This window comes from Pyrenophora tritici-repentis, chromosome 6 (assembly GCF_003171515.1).
Source record: "Pyrenophora tritici-repentis strain M4 chromosome 6, whole genome shotgun sequence".
NCBI classification, from domain to species: Eukaryota; Fungi; Ascomycota; class Dothideomycetes; order Pleosporales; family Pleosporaceae; genus Pyrenophora; species Pyrenophora tritici-repentis.
The window spans coordinates 517836-533720 of NC_089395.1; the positions used below are offsets into that span (position 1 = coordinate 517836).

Consider the following 15885-nt stretch of genomic DNA (forward strand, 5'->3'; position numbering starts at 1 on the left):
CGCCGCCGCCGCTTTGATCATAAGCGATCGGGTATCAAAAATGAAGGAACACACAGACACACGACGCGCATACGCGGCGGTGTCGTCTAAAACATGTTTGCTGGATATAGCACACATCCACAAGTCTAAGAGAAATCCCGCGGTGGAAAAAGAAATCTGTACGAAGGAAAGCGTGTCATGTACGACGAGGACTCCTCCATGTACAACCTTTCCCGAGAAAGAAACATGATGAGCTGAGAAGATATTCCACACCACTTTACCTTATCTGACCCATGCCGAACAGGTACCTGAGTTCCTGCGGACCCAGACGCGTCAACCGCTTTGAAGCATTCTCATCCAGTGCATCACCGATGATCTCGCGCTTCTTATCCTGGAGCAGAACGATACGGTCCTCCACAGTTTCCGGAACAAGGATACGATGGACGTGTACCTCGCGGGTCTGCGGCATACGATGAGCACGGTCAACGGCCTGTTCTTCGATGAAGGGGTTCCAGAAGGGGTCCAGGATGATGACTTGAGATGCCTTCCAAAGGTTGAGACCAGCGTTGCCAGCTTTGATGGATACGAGCATGACGTTTTGGTTGGGGTTATCCATGAAGAGATTCACGGCTTCGGCGCGGTCGTCCATTTTCATGCTGCCGTCGTAACGCTGGTATTTGATGCCTTCGCGCCACAGGGGGACTTCAACCAGGTCGAGTAGAGAGGTGAATTGAGAGAAGATGAGGGTCTTCTCTGTTGGGTCGTTTTCGCGAATCTCGTTGAGCAGTTCGATGGTCCTGCTGATCTTGGCAGATGGGATGTAGGTCTTGTCCAGACGGCGCATGTAGCGTTTTTTGGCAGCTTTGCTGCGAAGAGACTCTTTCTTGAGCTGAGCGAGGCTGAGCTTAGGCTGTGCGCGTCCCTTACCCTTCTTGTCTTTGTTCTTCTTCTTAGGCTTCTTGGCCTTCGACTTAACCTTGGCATCAGATGCAGAATCATCGTCGTCCTCGTCATCATCGTCAATAACAAAACCCACGAGGTTACCTTTCTTATCAACATCGGGCGCACCGTCGTCGTCATCTTCAGAATCGATTTCGGAATCTGAATCCTCGTCTGAAACCTCTTCCTCTTCTAGGTCCTCCGGGTCGAGACGCTCAGGACAGTGGACCCTAAGGAAGTGCTTGTAGTCGGTTATGAGCTTTGCCTTTAGTTCGCCTCGGCAATGAGGACACTTGGGCGTAGTGGTCTCATCATTTCCATCCTGCTGCGCCGCTCGCATGGCCGGGTCGATGAGCTTCTGGACGCACTCACCGCAGACCGTGTGTCCACAAGGAACGATAATGGTTGGATTGGGATCCGCCTCCATGCAAATCGGACACTCAAATGAGTCATGTTCTTTCAGCCGCACGATAACGTCGTGGTGCAGCTCCTTAGCGCGACCCAAAAGGTCAGCCTCAGCGATGCCATCGGTGGCTGGCTGGCTGAGATCTTTGATCAAGTGCGGATGACAGCAGGCTTGACGGAGTCGAAGCAGTACCACCAGGACGCTTGCATAGTTGGCTAGGCTTGTTAGTTATGTGGAGACTTGCATCGCTTCAAGGAACGAACTCACTTGTGGAACCCCTGCCCCTCTCAAGATATTTGTTGATGAAGATCTGCGACTTGTCCTCCAGAGCCTTGTAGATGGCAAACTCTTCTTCCTCGAAATAAACATTGTCGACGCGTACATGCTTAGGCGGGATCACGGAAATTGGGTTTCCGTCCACTAGAGAGCTCTTCTGACGCCGGAGCATGATTGACCTAAGCAGGATTTGCACGCGCTGCACTCCACCTTTCTTCGTAGACTGACTGGGGTTCTTCATTGGCTACAGCTTGTCAGCATACGATTCCAAAAGCTCAATACTTGGTTATGCCTACCTTGACAATTTCCAAGTTGAACTTGTTCCAATTGCAATAGGGCTCGACCTTCAAGAAGCGGATCAAGCCGAATAGTTCATCGATGCTGTTCATCATAGGTGTGCCTGTCAAGCACAAACGATGCTTAGCCATGAGATCCGCACAGGCTTTTGATGACTTGGCGTTACGGTTCTTGATGTTGTGAGCTTCATCTATGATTACACGGTACCACATGCACTCGTGTCCTAGTAGTCCAAGCCTGTCTTTGGGCTTACGACGCAGGCTAGGATTGTGCCGCTCCTGGTCATGTAGCATCGACTCCTTGGAAGACTCCTTTTGTTTGTACTCTGATGTAAGGCAGCCAAAGGTGGTGAGGACAACATCGAATTTACGAAGATGGGCAAAGTCGACGTTTTTGCCAGGGCCGTGATAGAGATGGACGCTGAGCTTATGACGAGGGTTGACATGACGCTCAATCTCCTTCTCCCACTGTCGCATGAGCGCGACAGGAGCGATTATGAGCGTTGTCTTGATAGCGGGGTCTGAAGGTGGGTTGCGGCAGATGAGAGCCAAAGCTTGTATCTGCAAAGTTTGTTAGCGACGACACAACAATGAGACGGTAGGATTGTTAAACTTACAGTCTTGCCCAGCCCCATCTCGTCTGCCAGAATACCACCCTTGGTGGTGCCGCGCTCCATCTTGAGTAGCCATGTAAGACCAATGCGCTGGTACTCCTTGAGACTACAAGTCATGTTGGCTGGTGTTGGCTCACGTTCCTGGATGGCGCCATCATCTTCCTGGATATTCTCCAAAAGCTTTTCTATAGCTTCTGATTCTGTAACCAGAGAGAGCGGAGCCTCATAGCCACCTCCGGGGCGTCTGTGATATGGCATCTGCCGATCCGAGAAATAGTCGAAACCGGGCTGTTGCAAGTGTTCATAGCCAACGGGGGGTGGTGTAGGTGCAACCATAAAGGCAGCGAGTTCATCTGGTTGCATGAAAGCCTGGTTGAAGTCATAATTCGGCACGAAAGAACCATGTGGGCCAAAGGCGTTTTCGAGCTCCAGGAATGGATCTGAAAACACTTGGTTTGGTGTTTCGACGTAGAAATCGGGTGTAGGAGGGCCAGACCGGGTCAGGTCAACGATGGGTATTGGGCCCGACTGCCTGCTAGGTTGTGATTGCCGGTTGGGGAGTGAGTATAACCATGGCCCAACTGGCGAGGTTGGCGTAACTGGGCTTGGGTGACCGCTGACACGCTTTGCTTCTGGATAGTCGACTGGACCCAGGCTTCGCTTGCGACTCAGGGTAGGTTCGGCATAAGGCGGCGATGGCACATGGGAGCCGTAGGATGGCGTCGTGTATGAGGGCGGCGGTGCATACATGGACGCCGGGAAATTGTTGTGAGGGGGTTGATAATGATATGCTCCTGCCATGGCCGAACTCTCGCTGACGGTCACAACGTGGCTCTGATCGTAAAGTTTTTTGTAGAGTTCGTTCAGCCTACTCTCGTAGTAGGGTCTGTCAGCGTGGTCGATGCCAGGAAGAACGTCCTGGATCAGGTCAATGGTTGCCTGGACACTCAAGTCAGGGCCTGGTTGTGGGTCCATCAGGGCTCGGACTACTGGCTACCGTGGTATTGTGTTGCGATGAACCGAGGGGTCGGGGGCGGTTGTTGGGGGACTTTGTGGTGGGGTGTGTTGCCAGCGGTGCGAAGGGGTGCGGCGCGGGCTGTGCTTATATAGAGGGAGGCGCGAGAAATACTGTGGCAAAGCAAAGCAACGAGCAGAAAGCGATGATTAGCGATGAGCAGTGAAACCAGGCTGCCGTCGGGCCACAGCCGGGAGGAGAAGAGCCTGGGGGGCAGTTGCGATAGTGAGCGCGACGCGTTGCGCGGGCCTTCCCCAAACGTGCGCACGGCGGAAGGAGCGATGAAGATATTGCTGATGCTAATCAATCAACACGACCATCTGAATGAAAGCGAGAGTGAAAGGGAAACGAGGACAACGTGTTCCTGTGGTACCATATCGGAGCCACAGCCCACAGCCTCGCAGTGGGGTCGACAAAGGACGAGGGATCTGGGATGACTGAGATGCACAAAGATGCAACATGCAACCCGTCGCGTCTTCATTACCGATAGCCCTGCTTCTTTGGGCCTCCGTCTGATGTCATCAGGTGCATTGAAATCAACAAAACGATCAATCAGATCTGCGTGAACCAAACGGCCGTACGAGGCGCAAAAACCAAAATCGCCTTTGTCCAGCTGGCTTGGGCTGCCAACGCCAAAGGCTGAAAGCTGAAGGACGGTTGTTCTGCAGCCCTCCGGTGAAGCAAACCTCTGCCCTATAGGCCGCTTGGCATGCATCTCCGCGTACGACGACATCAAGCGAGGCGCGCGAGAGACACGAGGTAGACTGACTCCCCTAGCTCAATGCAGTAGTACACGGTGTCTATCCAAAGGACGCCATCGAGTCCAACCGGTGCATTACATTGATATCTGCGCCTCGCTCAATGTAGGTTTGTAGAACCCGACTCGACCAGTGTGCTGATCAAATCGTTTCAACCACCCCGCCGGCCACAAGAAAAAGCAGACACACAAGGCATATAGATCATCCTTCTTAATGCAGCACACGCTACCTGACCCACGCATGTCACGAGGTCCATAATATCCGTGTACGAGCGACCAAAGCTGCATCCCGAGCAACGCGGACGCCCAAATCAAGCGATTAAAAAGGTCGGCAGGAGGGGTATCATCTCGCTTTCACGTGATAATCCCCGACATTAAGCTACACATGATAAATCAAGCTGAGCCACATGTTAGAGTAGCATCTAACAATGCAAAGTAATATTCTTATATTCCCAAAGTACAGCGAAAGTGGTCTTCCCCAAGAATCACAACGCGCCTGCCAACCGTGAAGCCAAATCTTTCACACAAACTTCTAAACGCCCAGATATGCAAGAAGCGCGCACACACACACAATGAACAGAAAAAAAAAGCATACAACAGAGGCGTGGGCAGCTGCTGCACAATTCTGACCTCTGCAACAGAAACGCCCCATGTGCCCAATATTCTCCAGTTCAATCCCAAATCCATCCACCCAACCGGCCACTGATGCCATTTCGCTTCGATAACGGGGTATTCGAAAGAGATCGATAGTTTTGGTGTCGCAGTCCGAGAACACTAGTCTTCGTCGTTGTGGTCGTCGTCGTGCGGTGTTGCTGGCCCGAGACTGGGAGTGCTATTCAAGCCTTCTCCTCTTCCTTTAGGTCACAAACTCAGCTACTGTGACTCCGCAGCAAAAGCTACAATAGAATATTAGGGTCAATTACTCACAAACTAGCGGACAAGGAACGTACTCTCTCGACACTACCATTATCCGTCTGGTCCACGGCTAACAGATTCGGGCTATCAGCGCCCCCTCCTCGCTCTGTGAAACCTCGGGCTTCCAGTTGCGGCCGCTTCTTATTTGGGCTTGACGCACCAGACGATGACGCTGCCGCGTTCTTGGCTTTGTCATTGCTATTGCCTGGTAGTTCGAGGTTGGGGAGGTGCGAGGACGCAGTATAGCGAGGCTCGCTGGTATGGTCGTAAATGGTGCTGCCAACTGTGGCGCAGCGGAGTATTGTCTGAATGAGCTGGTTTTGGCGAAGGGGCTTGGACAGATAATCCTGTAGAATCAAGTCAGCGACTGAACATGTATTTGAACGAGGACCAACATACGTCCATCTGTGCTGCGAGACACTTCTCTCGATCGCCCACCATGGCGTGTGCAGTCAAAGCAATGACGGGCGTTGATGGGATGCCGTTCTCACGTTCCCACTCACGGATCTTAGCTGTGGCTTCAAAACCACCCTAGAACAATGTTAGCTGTCATCCACGCGTCAGCCGCATTCAACTTACCATGACCGGCATTTGCACGTCCATGAGCACGCAGTCGTAGCGTTTCTTTTGAATGTGCTCAAACGCCTCCAGACCGTTGTTGGCCACAGTGACTCTGTGGTGGTACTTTTCCAGAATCCTGACAGCAAGCTTCTGGTTGACAGCGTTATCTTCTGCTAGGAGGATCTGGAACGACTTGGAGTGGTCCGAGACTAGAGGTGCGGCACGACCATCCAGCGCCGGGATAAGCGCGTTGCCCAAGTCGATCGGGAGACATGGTGTAGTCATGTAGCTTGAGATACCGTTTTCAAGCGCAGACCTCAGGCTTATGCACACATGCGGTGTAAGCATGACAAGTGGGATATACTTGAATCGCTCCGCAATCCTGAGCTCTCGTGCCGTCTTGTCATTGTCAACAATGACACAGTCGTACGGCATGTCGGCTCTTTGCTTCGTCTCTGGCACCTCTTCAACAGAGTTGACCACCATGGGCACAAGATCGAGAGCCTTGAGATGCTCGATAACTTGATCCGAGAAGCCAGTGTTGCGTTGATCGACAAACAGTACTGTGTGCTGCTTGTACGCCACGAGCTGAGGCTGGATAGCGGTAATCTCAGGTTTGCCGAGACGGACTCTGCAGGTAAAGTAGAACACACTGCCCTTGCCAAAGTCCGATTCGACCCACATACGACCGCCCATGAGCGTCACAAGACGTTTGGAGATGGACAGTCCCAGACCGGTACCACCAAACTTCCTCGTAGTGGAGCCATCTGCTTGCTGGAATGTGTCAAAGATGAGGTTGAGCTTATCGCCACGAATACCTATTCCAGTGTCTGAGACAGCGAACTGGAACACATAGTGATCCGGGCCGCACTCTTGCTCTTGCGCCATGGAAATGGCTACCTTGACTTCTCCGTGTTCGGTGAACTTGATGGCGTTGCCGACGAGGTTGAGGATAATCTGTCGTAACCTGAATGAATCACCGACTACGTAGTCAGGTACTGTGTAGGAGACATCGTAAGCAAGGTTGAGTTTGCGTTCGTTGGCTCTCGACGCCAACGACTTCAGGGCGTTGAATATCGTGCCGCGCATCGAGAACGGAATCTCTTCCATGACCATGCGGTTTGCTTCAATCTTGGAAATATCGAGGATGTCGTCGATGATAGTCAATAGCTGGCCAGCCAGGTTATGGACAATGGTCAACATCTCTCGTTGGGCATGCGTGAGGTCGGTGTCGAGCGTAAGCTGCGTCATTCCAATGATGCCGTTCATGGGAGTTCGGATCTCGTGGGACATGTTGGCGAGGAACTCTGATTTGGTCTTGTTTGCCAACTCGGCGGCTTCCCTGGCTGCCGTATTCCTCTGGATACTCTCTCGCAAACTGGACACCATCTGATTGATCTTCCTCTTCAGCTCATCCATCTCGCCAGAAGCTTCCACTGTGATCTGGGTGAACTTGCCCTCCATGGCAGCGTTGGTGATGTCGCCGAAAGCGCGCACTTGCGAGGTAAGATTTTGGGCCATGGTGTTGACGTCGGTGGTGATCTCTTTCCAGCGTCCGTCAATGTCTCTTACATCAGCCTGGCCGCCCATCTTGCCATCTACGCCTACATCGCGGGCGACGCGCTTCACTGCAAGCGACCATTCATCCAGTCTCATAACCATGTCGTTGACGGTGTCTTTGAGTAGGCGTATTTCTCCTTCGGCGTCGACGTGTACTCTCCTGCTCATGTCTCCCTTGGCGATGGCCTGTGTAACTTCCGAGATACTGCGTACCTGCAGTGTAAGGTTCTGGGCCATGGTGTTGACGTTGTTGGTGAGGTCCTTCCACTTGCCCTCGACGTTGTCGACTTGCGCTTGGCCGCCCAGGATACCATCCGTTCCGACCTCGCGAGCGACCTTGCTAACTTCTTGCGCGAATGTGTTTAGACGGTCAACCATGGTGTTGATGGTGATTTTCAAAGACAGAATCTCACCCTGTACCTCTGCCTTGACCTTCCTGCTGAGATCACCTCGGGCTACGGCTGTCGTAACTTCTGCGATCTCTCGCACTTGTGTAGTCAGGTTCATGGCCATACCATTCACATTTTCGGTGAGGTCTTTCCAGGTACCCTCAACCCCATGGACAGTAGCTTGACCACCGAGTCGACCCTCGGATCCGACCTCTCGCGCAATCTTGGTGACTTCATGGGCAAATTGCTGCAACTGGTCCACCATGCGATTGATGGTCAACTTAAGCTCCAGAATCTCACCTCTACATTCGGCTTCGACTTTGCGCGTAAGATTACCCTGCGCGACGGCTGTCGTGACCTGTGCGATATCGCGCACTTGGGTCGTAAGATTCTGGGCCATGGCATTCACGTTTACAGTCAGCTCATTCCACATGCCCTTTACACCAGCAATCTCAGCCTGGCCACCAAGCTTGCCCTCTGTACCGACATCCCTAGCCACTTTCGTGACCTCGGTAGCAAATGACTGTAGCTGATCCACCATGGTGTTGATTGTCTGTTGCAGCTGTAGGATTTCTCCTCGGGCCGGTCGTTCAATCTTTCGGCTGAGATCGCCATGAGCGACAGCAGTGGTTACGACGGCGATCTCTCGCACTTGCTCGGTAAGATTCTTGGCCATCACATTGACTGTTAGAAACATTAGCATCGGGCCGATAGTGGAACCCTAATCACGACGTACCACTATCAGTCAGCTCAGCCCAAATACCAGCAACTCCTGGTAAGTTGGCTTGACCGCCAAGTCTGCCCTCGGTCCCGACTTCTCGGGCGAGAAACGTGACTTGACTAGCGAATTCCTGGAGTTGGTCGACCATGGTGTTGATTGTGCGCTTGAACAGGGTGATTTCAGGGTCCATCTCTTTGGCATGGATCAGAACCTTTTTGCTCAGATCGCCCATAGCGACAGCCGTGACGATGGCGCCAATTTCCCGCAGTGCTTTTTGGAAAGCCAAGTTGGCTGGGTTGGTCAGTAGGCTGTCATGTGCTGAACGGGGTATGTCGCCTACCTTGCTGGTGTTTGCCGAGTTCGCGTTTCAGTGCGCCAATGTCTTCAATTCCGTGTTCGAATACCATGCTCTGTGTCGTCAGTTGCTTGTTCACCTCTTGGCTCAGGTTATCTGCACAGTGTCAGTGTGGCGCGCTATGCGCGGATGGAGATTGACGTCTTACCGATGTGCTCGCGCTGGTTCTTGATCTGGTCGGCCTGCTGGTTCAAGTGCACACGCAGATAGTTGAGCTGCTCTTCAGTCAGGGCTGCGGCTGGCTGCTCCGAGTCGCCATTGGGCTCCTTTGCAGCGAGCCAGTTGGAAACCCATGTGGCGCGCTCCTTGTTGGAACCACGGCGCCCTTGCGGGCCGTTGCTGTTGCGCAGGGCTCCCGCCTGGGTATATAAGACACCGTCCTCGGGGGGCTCTTGGGCGGGCGTCAAGGGAAACTGGCCATGCTTGGCGGCAGCGTGGCTGCTCTTGTGCTCGAGGAATTCTATCCTCGCGCAGAGGGCAGATAACTCGTGCTCTAATTGTGCCTTCTCGTCGCTGTCGGGACCGGGCAGGGCAATTTGGTTGGCGGCAGTCTTTGCTCCATTGGCGGAGACTTGAGCGCTGAAACTAGCGTCTCGCGCGGGGTCGTGTTGGCGGGCGAGGTTGCGGATGATGGCTGAGACGGATTCATACGTCTCTGTTGCCATTTTGGCGGCAGGTGTGAGGGTGGAGGGCTCGCGGGTCTGCTACGTGCGCATCGGGAATGGGTGGACGGCAAGGACGGCTCGAAGTACGGCGGCGTCGGCAAAGCAGGAGGGCACGGCGCGGCTGAAGAGGGTGCTCGGAGGAGAGACTTTTGAATAGGCAAGTAGAGAGATGAAATGATGAAGTCAGGGTATCGTAGAAGCGCAGCGTAGGGAGGCCCCACCGAGAGAGTTGGCGGGCGCGGGAAACCTTGGAAACGAACAAGCGCTGCTAGGATGGAGCCGACACGAGTAGGGACAGGCGTAGTCGTTGAAGCACCCGCAAGCCACACGTCTCACAGACAGCAGTTGGGCACGAGGGGGGAGACGGGTGCAGGCTGTCTGTCTTGAGCACGAGGGTAGCAGTAGCAGAGCAGAGATGGGAAAGTGAGGTGTAGATGCGAGCCCGACGCGAGATAGGCTGCCTCATGGAAAGATCGGCCTGGTGATTGCCGTCTTGGATACAAAGCAGCACTGCCATGGCATCCATTTGCGCCTGTCACTTCAGGGCTAACAAGCACGTCGGTCCACCCAAATCCATGGCGCCGCACGAGTGCCACGCCCGGTACCAGTGCGTCCGTCCCTCGGCCTCTCAAAGGCGGGCGGCGGGCATGTCGGCTGCGGGCGCCACAGGACAATCAAAGGTCAAAGGCTTTCGTTTGCGAGTCGGCCAACACCACACCACACACTGTCAGAGGCATTTTCGCTCTTCGTATTTTGCCTAGGGCCGCATTAGACGTCATAGCCCATGGCCCGTGGCCCCTTTTTCGCCGACTGCGCGAAATGAGTCTCAGGTCCTTTTTGATCTCTCTGTAAGTGTGTGCATGGCTGTTGCTGCGCCGAGAGGGCTGCCCTCGCGACCATGACCGCTCTTCCGCACTGCATGTACGTCTGTGTTAGCACGTCTGAGTATACGAACAGCGCCAACTCGTTTGCCAGGACCAGGACCGGCCGAGTGAGCACTGGCGCCGACCTTGTGGCAAATTACCCCTATTCGCTGCTGACTGGCGGGCGGGACAGGCATCGCCTAGCACACGACGTTGTCGGATACGTTAATCGTCAACGTTCGCGGTGAAGTGTATATGCGCCCTCTAATTTAACCGTCAGATGTTGCAATGCTCTCCTGTTTGATCGTCCAAGTCACGGAGAAGTCGTGCACGCACAGTCCCCCTCAGTCCCCCAGTCCCAGTCGATCCCTCCCTCACCGTCTTGCCCGCCGCGGTCATCTGAGATGGCGGGCGTGTCTTGTCCGCGGGTGGGCGTGGTGGGGTCAAACTGCCACCAGTGAGGCATCGCTTCGTGTTGCTGCCACTTCAGGGTCCTTCCCGGAGCGGAGCCTGCTATAGTAGCTTTGCCTAAGCGCATTTCGGAGCGGACGGTTCTTACCGTGACCTTGCCATGACCGCTTTTCACGACTGCATTCCCATGTTTCCGTGTCGTTGGCACTCGCCCTCTTGCCAGGTCCAAGATTGGGGAACCTGGTCGCTGCATGCCAGATGCCGAAATTCAGCCACTCACTGCCCAGCCACGTGCCGCCGAAGCCACCGGTCCTCCGGAGCCTGCAACCAAACATTAATGTCAACGGCGAAAAGCAGATCCACATGACACCAGGAGAGGCATTGATTGACTGCATCGGCCCACGTCGAACGACTACTTCCAGTACGTGTGTCTTAACTATGCACTGCGCTCCTAAACTGTGCAAGCCACGCTTTCGTTTGGCCAAACAACCGGTGAGGAGGGCATTAGTGCAGGGCCTGTAACCGCACGTGATATGCAACGGCAGAACCGCTCAACGTCTGTGTTACTTTTTCTTCATTTCATGTCGGCTGCGCCTCGTTTGATAGTCATCGATGATCATAGTCAAGCATCTGCTAAGGCCTCATGGCGGGGCTTGTTGATAGCCAATCAACACGTGATATCCCTCTTTGTGAATTACATCTATCCGTATCAGTCTAGTCAACTTCACCTCTCCTCGTCCTGACTTTATGAACAACTGCAGCCAAGTAGCGACTTAAAACCGATTGGCCAGGCATTGGCATGTGATTATATTTTGTACCACAGTCCTCGAGACTACCTACCTAGTGCTCCCAAGTCTGTGTTGCAATTGAAACAAACCCAATACAACCTCCTTGCCACTACCTGAGCTTCTTGGCATGGGCTACCAGGCTCTCGATAACCTGCTCGAACGCGTCCTTGTCCCCGAGCGCACTTTCCATCCTCGTCTGCCAGTACACAAACACCTCCTTAGCCCTCTCTTGCAGCGCTTTCAAATGGTCAATGTGCATCCTCAGCTCTTCGTCCGTAAAGCCCTCCAGTGCTGCGTCTGTCGTCGCGCACAGTTGCATTGTGCTGGTAATGTCCAGTTCCGGAGGCGGCGGAGGACCTTTGCGTTTTGATTTCGACGTTGACGAGTCGACTGATGTCGAGGATTCATTTTCTCGCTTGACGCGTCCGAGCGGACCTCCATTACGACCATCTGACGAAGGGCGCGGAGAGCGGTCACCGGGAATATGTATCGAGGGTAGAATGAGCTTCTTTTGCTTGGAAGCGGGGAGAATCTCGTCCAGATCGACGGGTACACCCAGCGAGACTAGAAACAACCGCCGTATGCGCGAACGGACCCAATCAGGCGGCTGCAATGGTGGTGGGGCGACTAATTGTGTCCATAACGAATGGCTTCGTTCAGAGAGAAAGATGGATCTTGTAGCCTCGACATCTGTAGATATGCTGGGAATGTCCTTTTGGGACGGGTATATCTCATCTAAATATGGCTGTGTTGCTGTGACCATGTCTTCAAGTGAGGTAAGGCGGCCAAAGTCCAAGACAGGCTGCGCCATTAGACATTAGTAGAGTATCACCATAGCAAACGGACAAGGCAGTAATATATGTCGACTAGAATTGCTGCAACTTACAGGACCTGGTGAAGGGGCAGGTACAGGAGGTTGATCTGGGGGCTTAACAAATGTAGTCTCTGCCTCGTTTTCGCCTTGCTGAAACCCATCGTCAAAGTCCCCAAAATCGTCGTCGCCCGCCTCGCCCTCTTCGAAGTCATCGAAATCGCCAAACCCATCGTCATCGCCATCTGCTGCCGCGTCGTTGCCAAAGTCGTCGTCTTGCTGTTCAAACTTGTCGTCGGCTTCAGGTACGGCTTCGGCGGCTTCATCACTCGAATTTACGGGAGACCTGTGATGCGAGGTTGGTGACCCTTCTTCCGTCAATGGTACGCAGGAGGCACCAAGGAAATGCCCTACGTACCTGGGGTGTTTTGCTGAGGAGGCTCGGGTGCTTTGACAATGACATCAGGCGTAGCATCTGCGAGACGCTGCTGATGCGCGAGCGTACCGGGGACATCGCCGTAGCTGGGCTTATCGGGGTCGATCTTCTCGACGATCGTCTTGGGGATTGGCGTTCCTCCAGGCGTCAGAGGCCGGTCGCTTACACTGACACGCGAGGCACTACGACTGCGCATGCCATCAGGCACGATTTCCACTTCGTCCGGTACTGCGTCCTGGGTGCGTTTGTTGTACGCCTCTGTTCCCGGCACCTCGCCGTGTGCAGGCTCGTCGTCTACTCGCTCGACGCGTGTAATGGGAATGGGCGAAGAAATGGTAGACCGCCTAGCCTGGCCTTCTGAAGCATCGGAGAAGTGCTCGTCACTGGACTCGGCTGGGTACAATTAGAGACATGACTTCCGGCACAGGCAGAAGAACATACCCAGCTCCTTCGCACCAGGGTCCTCGAGCTCGACGCTCTTGCGGGGCGGTGCTAGCTCGTCGGGCATGTCGTGTGTCACTGGATATTTGTCTACGTGTGGATGATTTCAGGTGCAATCGTGCAAGAGAGCAGGAGACGTGTGTCAAATTGAAGAGAGACTGGCGAAAACAGCGGATACGAAAGACTGCGCCTCCTTCCAAGCTTGCTGTCGTCGCTGAGACTCAGGCACACTCGATTGGCGGGGAGCGGTCTGGAAGCCCGCTCCTTCCCTGGTGGGAACAACAATTCACCGGAGCTAGCTTGACCCATGCAACTGCCTGCCCAACTTTTGGTCACGACGACTGATGCGCTTGACAGTCGTCACGCTTTCCGCGCATTCACTCCAGTTTGTCAATTAGCGGCCTAGCAATTGCTTCTACGCGCGCAACACGCCTAAGACTGAGCGCGTCAACCTCACTCGCCGACATAAACAACCCAGCTCCTTCACCGTCAACCCACCCGCAGCCGTTTCTCCTCCACAACCGCCAACATGAGCTTCTCATTCGGCAACACCAACAACAACAATAGCGGAGGTAGCGCGCCTAATAAGAATCTTTTTGGCGCACCTGCCTCAAGTAGCGGTGGACCGACGACGCTTTTCGGCACCACGACGAACAACACGACCAGCGCACCCAGCAGCGGCGGTCTCTTCAGCAGCGCGGGTGGAGGCACTTCTAATTTGTTCGGCGCCGGCGTATCGAGCACACCTGCGAGCAAGCCGGGCGGTCTATTTGGCGGAGGCCAAGCTACGTCGGGCGCGTCGTCAACACCTGGTATGGGATTTGGAGGAGGATTCAAGAAAGAGGGAGATGCGTCCAAGCCAGCAAACACAGGACTGTTCAGTGGAGCGGGTGCTTCTACTGGCGGAGCGGCGACGTCTTCGGGACCCTCGTTTGGGTTCGGTACATCCGCTGGTGAGTATCCAAATACATTCCAGACGTCCAACGCGCCGCTAACACAACCAACAGCCACGCCCGCAGTAAACAAGACGTCATTACTACCATCCACGACTCCAGCCGGGCCACCTCCCGGTGGTCTGTTCGGTCAGAATAATCAGGCCGGAAGTACATCCTCTTTGTTCAACACGAAGCCAACCACAACAACTTCCTCTGGCCCTGGTCTTTTTGGTGGCGCTACCTCTGGACAAACTGCTGCGAAGCCTGCCTTCTCTCTAGGCGGGAACCAAGCAACATCCGCTGCACAGGACACCTCTAAACCCGCAGGTAGTCTCTTCAGCGGCATCGGTAGCACAACTCCCTCTTCCACACCAGCAAAACCTTCCCCATTCAGCCTCGGCGCTACAACTACGGGACAGCAGGCTTCCTCGCAGGCTACCTCGAGCGCGCAACCGGCTATGTCTTTGGGTGGAACCTCTGCTCCTCCAGCGTCCTCTGCAGGAGGAGCCAGCAGCGGGTTCAGCTTTGGCACTACTGCTGCTAGCACAGCGGCGACTACTGGAGCTACCACCACAGCAACAAGCGGTGCGCCCACCACAACCGCACCTCCTGCCCTTCCAGCGTTCCCAGCCCCGGGTGGTGCAAGCTCAGCACCTGCCACCTCTGGAGCTACAACCTCCGCAAGCACCGCTCCAAATGTGTCCAGCAGGCCCACCGGAACCGAAGCTCCTGCTTCATCATCAAACACAACCACACAGCCAGCATCTACTTCTGGAGCCACTAGCGGTACCTCGGGAAACAATGCTGCTCAAGCTGGATTAGCTGCCTCGACAGCTGGGCCAGCACCATCAGCTCAGTCACGACTAAAGAACAAGTCCATGGACGAAATCATTACCCGCTGGGCAGCCGACTTGTCAAAGTACCAGAAGGAATTCCAAGCACAAGCTGAGACAGTCGCTTCGTGGGACCGAGCTTTGGTGGAAAACTCAGACAAGGTTCGACAGCTGTACTCAAAGACCTTTCAGGCAGAGCGAGATGCTGCGGAGGTCGAGAGACAATTGACGATTGTGGAGGATAATCAGAACGAGCTTGACTCGTACCTGGACCGATATGAGAAGGAAATTGACAACCTCATGAAGATGCACGGTGTCAACAGTAAGAACGAAACTTTGCGTGGACCCGATCAGGAGCGTGAGAGGACGTAAGTAACTGAAACCATGATTTAATTGACTCAAACTAACAAACACATAGCTACAAGCTTGCCGAGAAGCTTCAAGACCGCCTCAACGAGCTTAACAAGGACCTCACGGAGATGATTGAAGAAATCAACAACACTTCGCAAACCCTCAGCAAGACCGGGAAGCCAGATGATCCCCTAACCAAGGTCGTCCGCGTTCTCAACACACAGCTCGCTCAGCTCCAGCTTATTGACTCTGGCGCTTCTCAGCTTCAGCAGAAGATCAAAGAGGCACAGAGCGAGACACGCAGCGTTGGCGCTAACGGCTGGAACGGACTTGGTTCGGACCCTTCGGCCGACTTTATGAAGAGCGTTCGGGGCGGTCGTGCCTCGCAGCGGTTCGGCGGAGTATCGTAGACGTCTCGGCCTGAACATGTAGGATTAACGAAAGAAGGAGAGGTCATTGGTTGTTTGGACATGCATTCCCATTGGCGTTAATAAAGAAAGCCGCATATTGAGGATATACGTGCGTGCAAATTTAGTAGTACAGAAGCCAGAACTTAGTTGAATTCCCA

The 15885-nt window shown here is 54.2% G+C and overlaps 5 protein-coding genes across 5 annotated transcripts; 1 reads left to right on the forward strand and 4 right to left on the reverse strand.

Annotated features, from left to right (window-relative positions):
* Positions 1–256: 256 nt before the first annotated feature.
* On the reverse strand, positions 257–3485 carry PtrM4_114400 (HepA, Superfamily II DNA-RNA helicase, SNF2 family; the record flags this gene model as incomplete). Its single annotated transcript, XM_066108126.1, has 5 exons — positions 257–858; positions 907–1539; positions 1592–1844; positions 1897–2457; positions 2514–3485. The coding sequence occupies 5 exons, from the start codon at positions 3483–3485 to the stop codon at positions 257–259; spliced, it is 3021 nt and encodes a 1006-aa protein (XP_065961311.1).
* A 1716-nt stretch (positions 3486–5201) lies between these two features.
* PtrM4_114410 (BaeS, Signal transduction histidine kinase) lies at positions 5202–9448 on the reverse strand (the record flags this gene model as incomplete). Its single annotated transcript, XM_066108127.1, has 7 exons — positions 5202–5204; positions 5233–5544; positions 5597–5728; positions 5777–8391; positions 8444–8719; positions 8769–8879; positions 8932–9448. 7 exons carry the CDS (start codon positions 9446–9448, stop codon positions 5202–5204), a joined length of 3966 nt encoding a protein of 1321 aa, XP_065961312.1.
* A 1176-nt stretch (positions 9449–10624) lies between these two features.
* PtrM4_114420 (uncharacterized protein) lies at positions 10625–10849 on the reverse strand (the record flags this gene model as incomplete). The annotated part of the gene is made up of 1 exon (XM_066108128.1): positions 10625–10849. One exon carries the CDS (start codon positions 10847–10849, stop codon positions 10625–10627), a length of 225 nt encoding a protein of 74 aa, XP_065961313.1.
* Positions 10850–11619: 770 nt separating this feature from the next.
* On the reverse strand, positions 11620–13265 carry PtrM4_114430 (uncharacterized protein; the record flags this gene model as incomplete). Its single annotated transcript, XM_066108129.1, has 4 exons — positions 11620–12312; positions 12397–12689; positions 12740–13150; positions 13199–13265. The coding sequence occupies 4 exons, from the start codon at positions 13263–13265 to the stop codon at positions 11620–11622; spliced, it is 1464 nt and encodes a 487-aa protein (XP_065961314.1).
* A 462-nt stretch (positions 13266–13727) lies between these two features.
* Positions 13728–15727, forward strand: PtrM4_114440 (putative nucleoporin nsp1 protein; the record flags this gene model as incomplete). Its single annotated transcript, XM_001934829.2, has 3 exons — positions 13728–14151; positions 14206–15334; positions 15385–15727. The coding sequence occupies 3 exons, from the start codon at positions 13728–13730 to the stop codon at positions 15725–15727; spliced, it is 1896 nt and encodes a 631-aa protein (XP_001934864.1).
* Between the last annotated feature and the right edge of the window lie 158 nt (positions 15728–15885).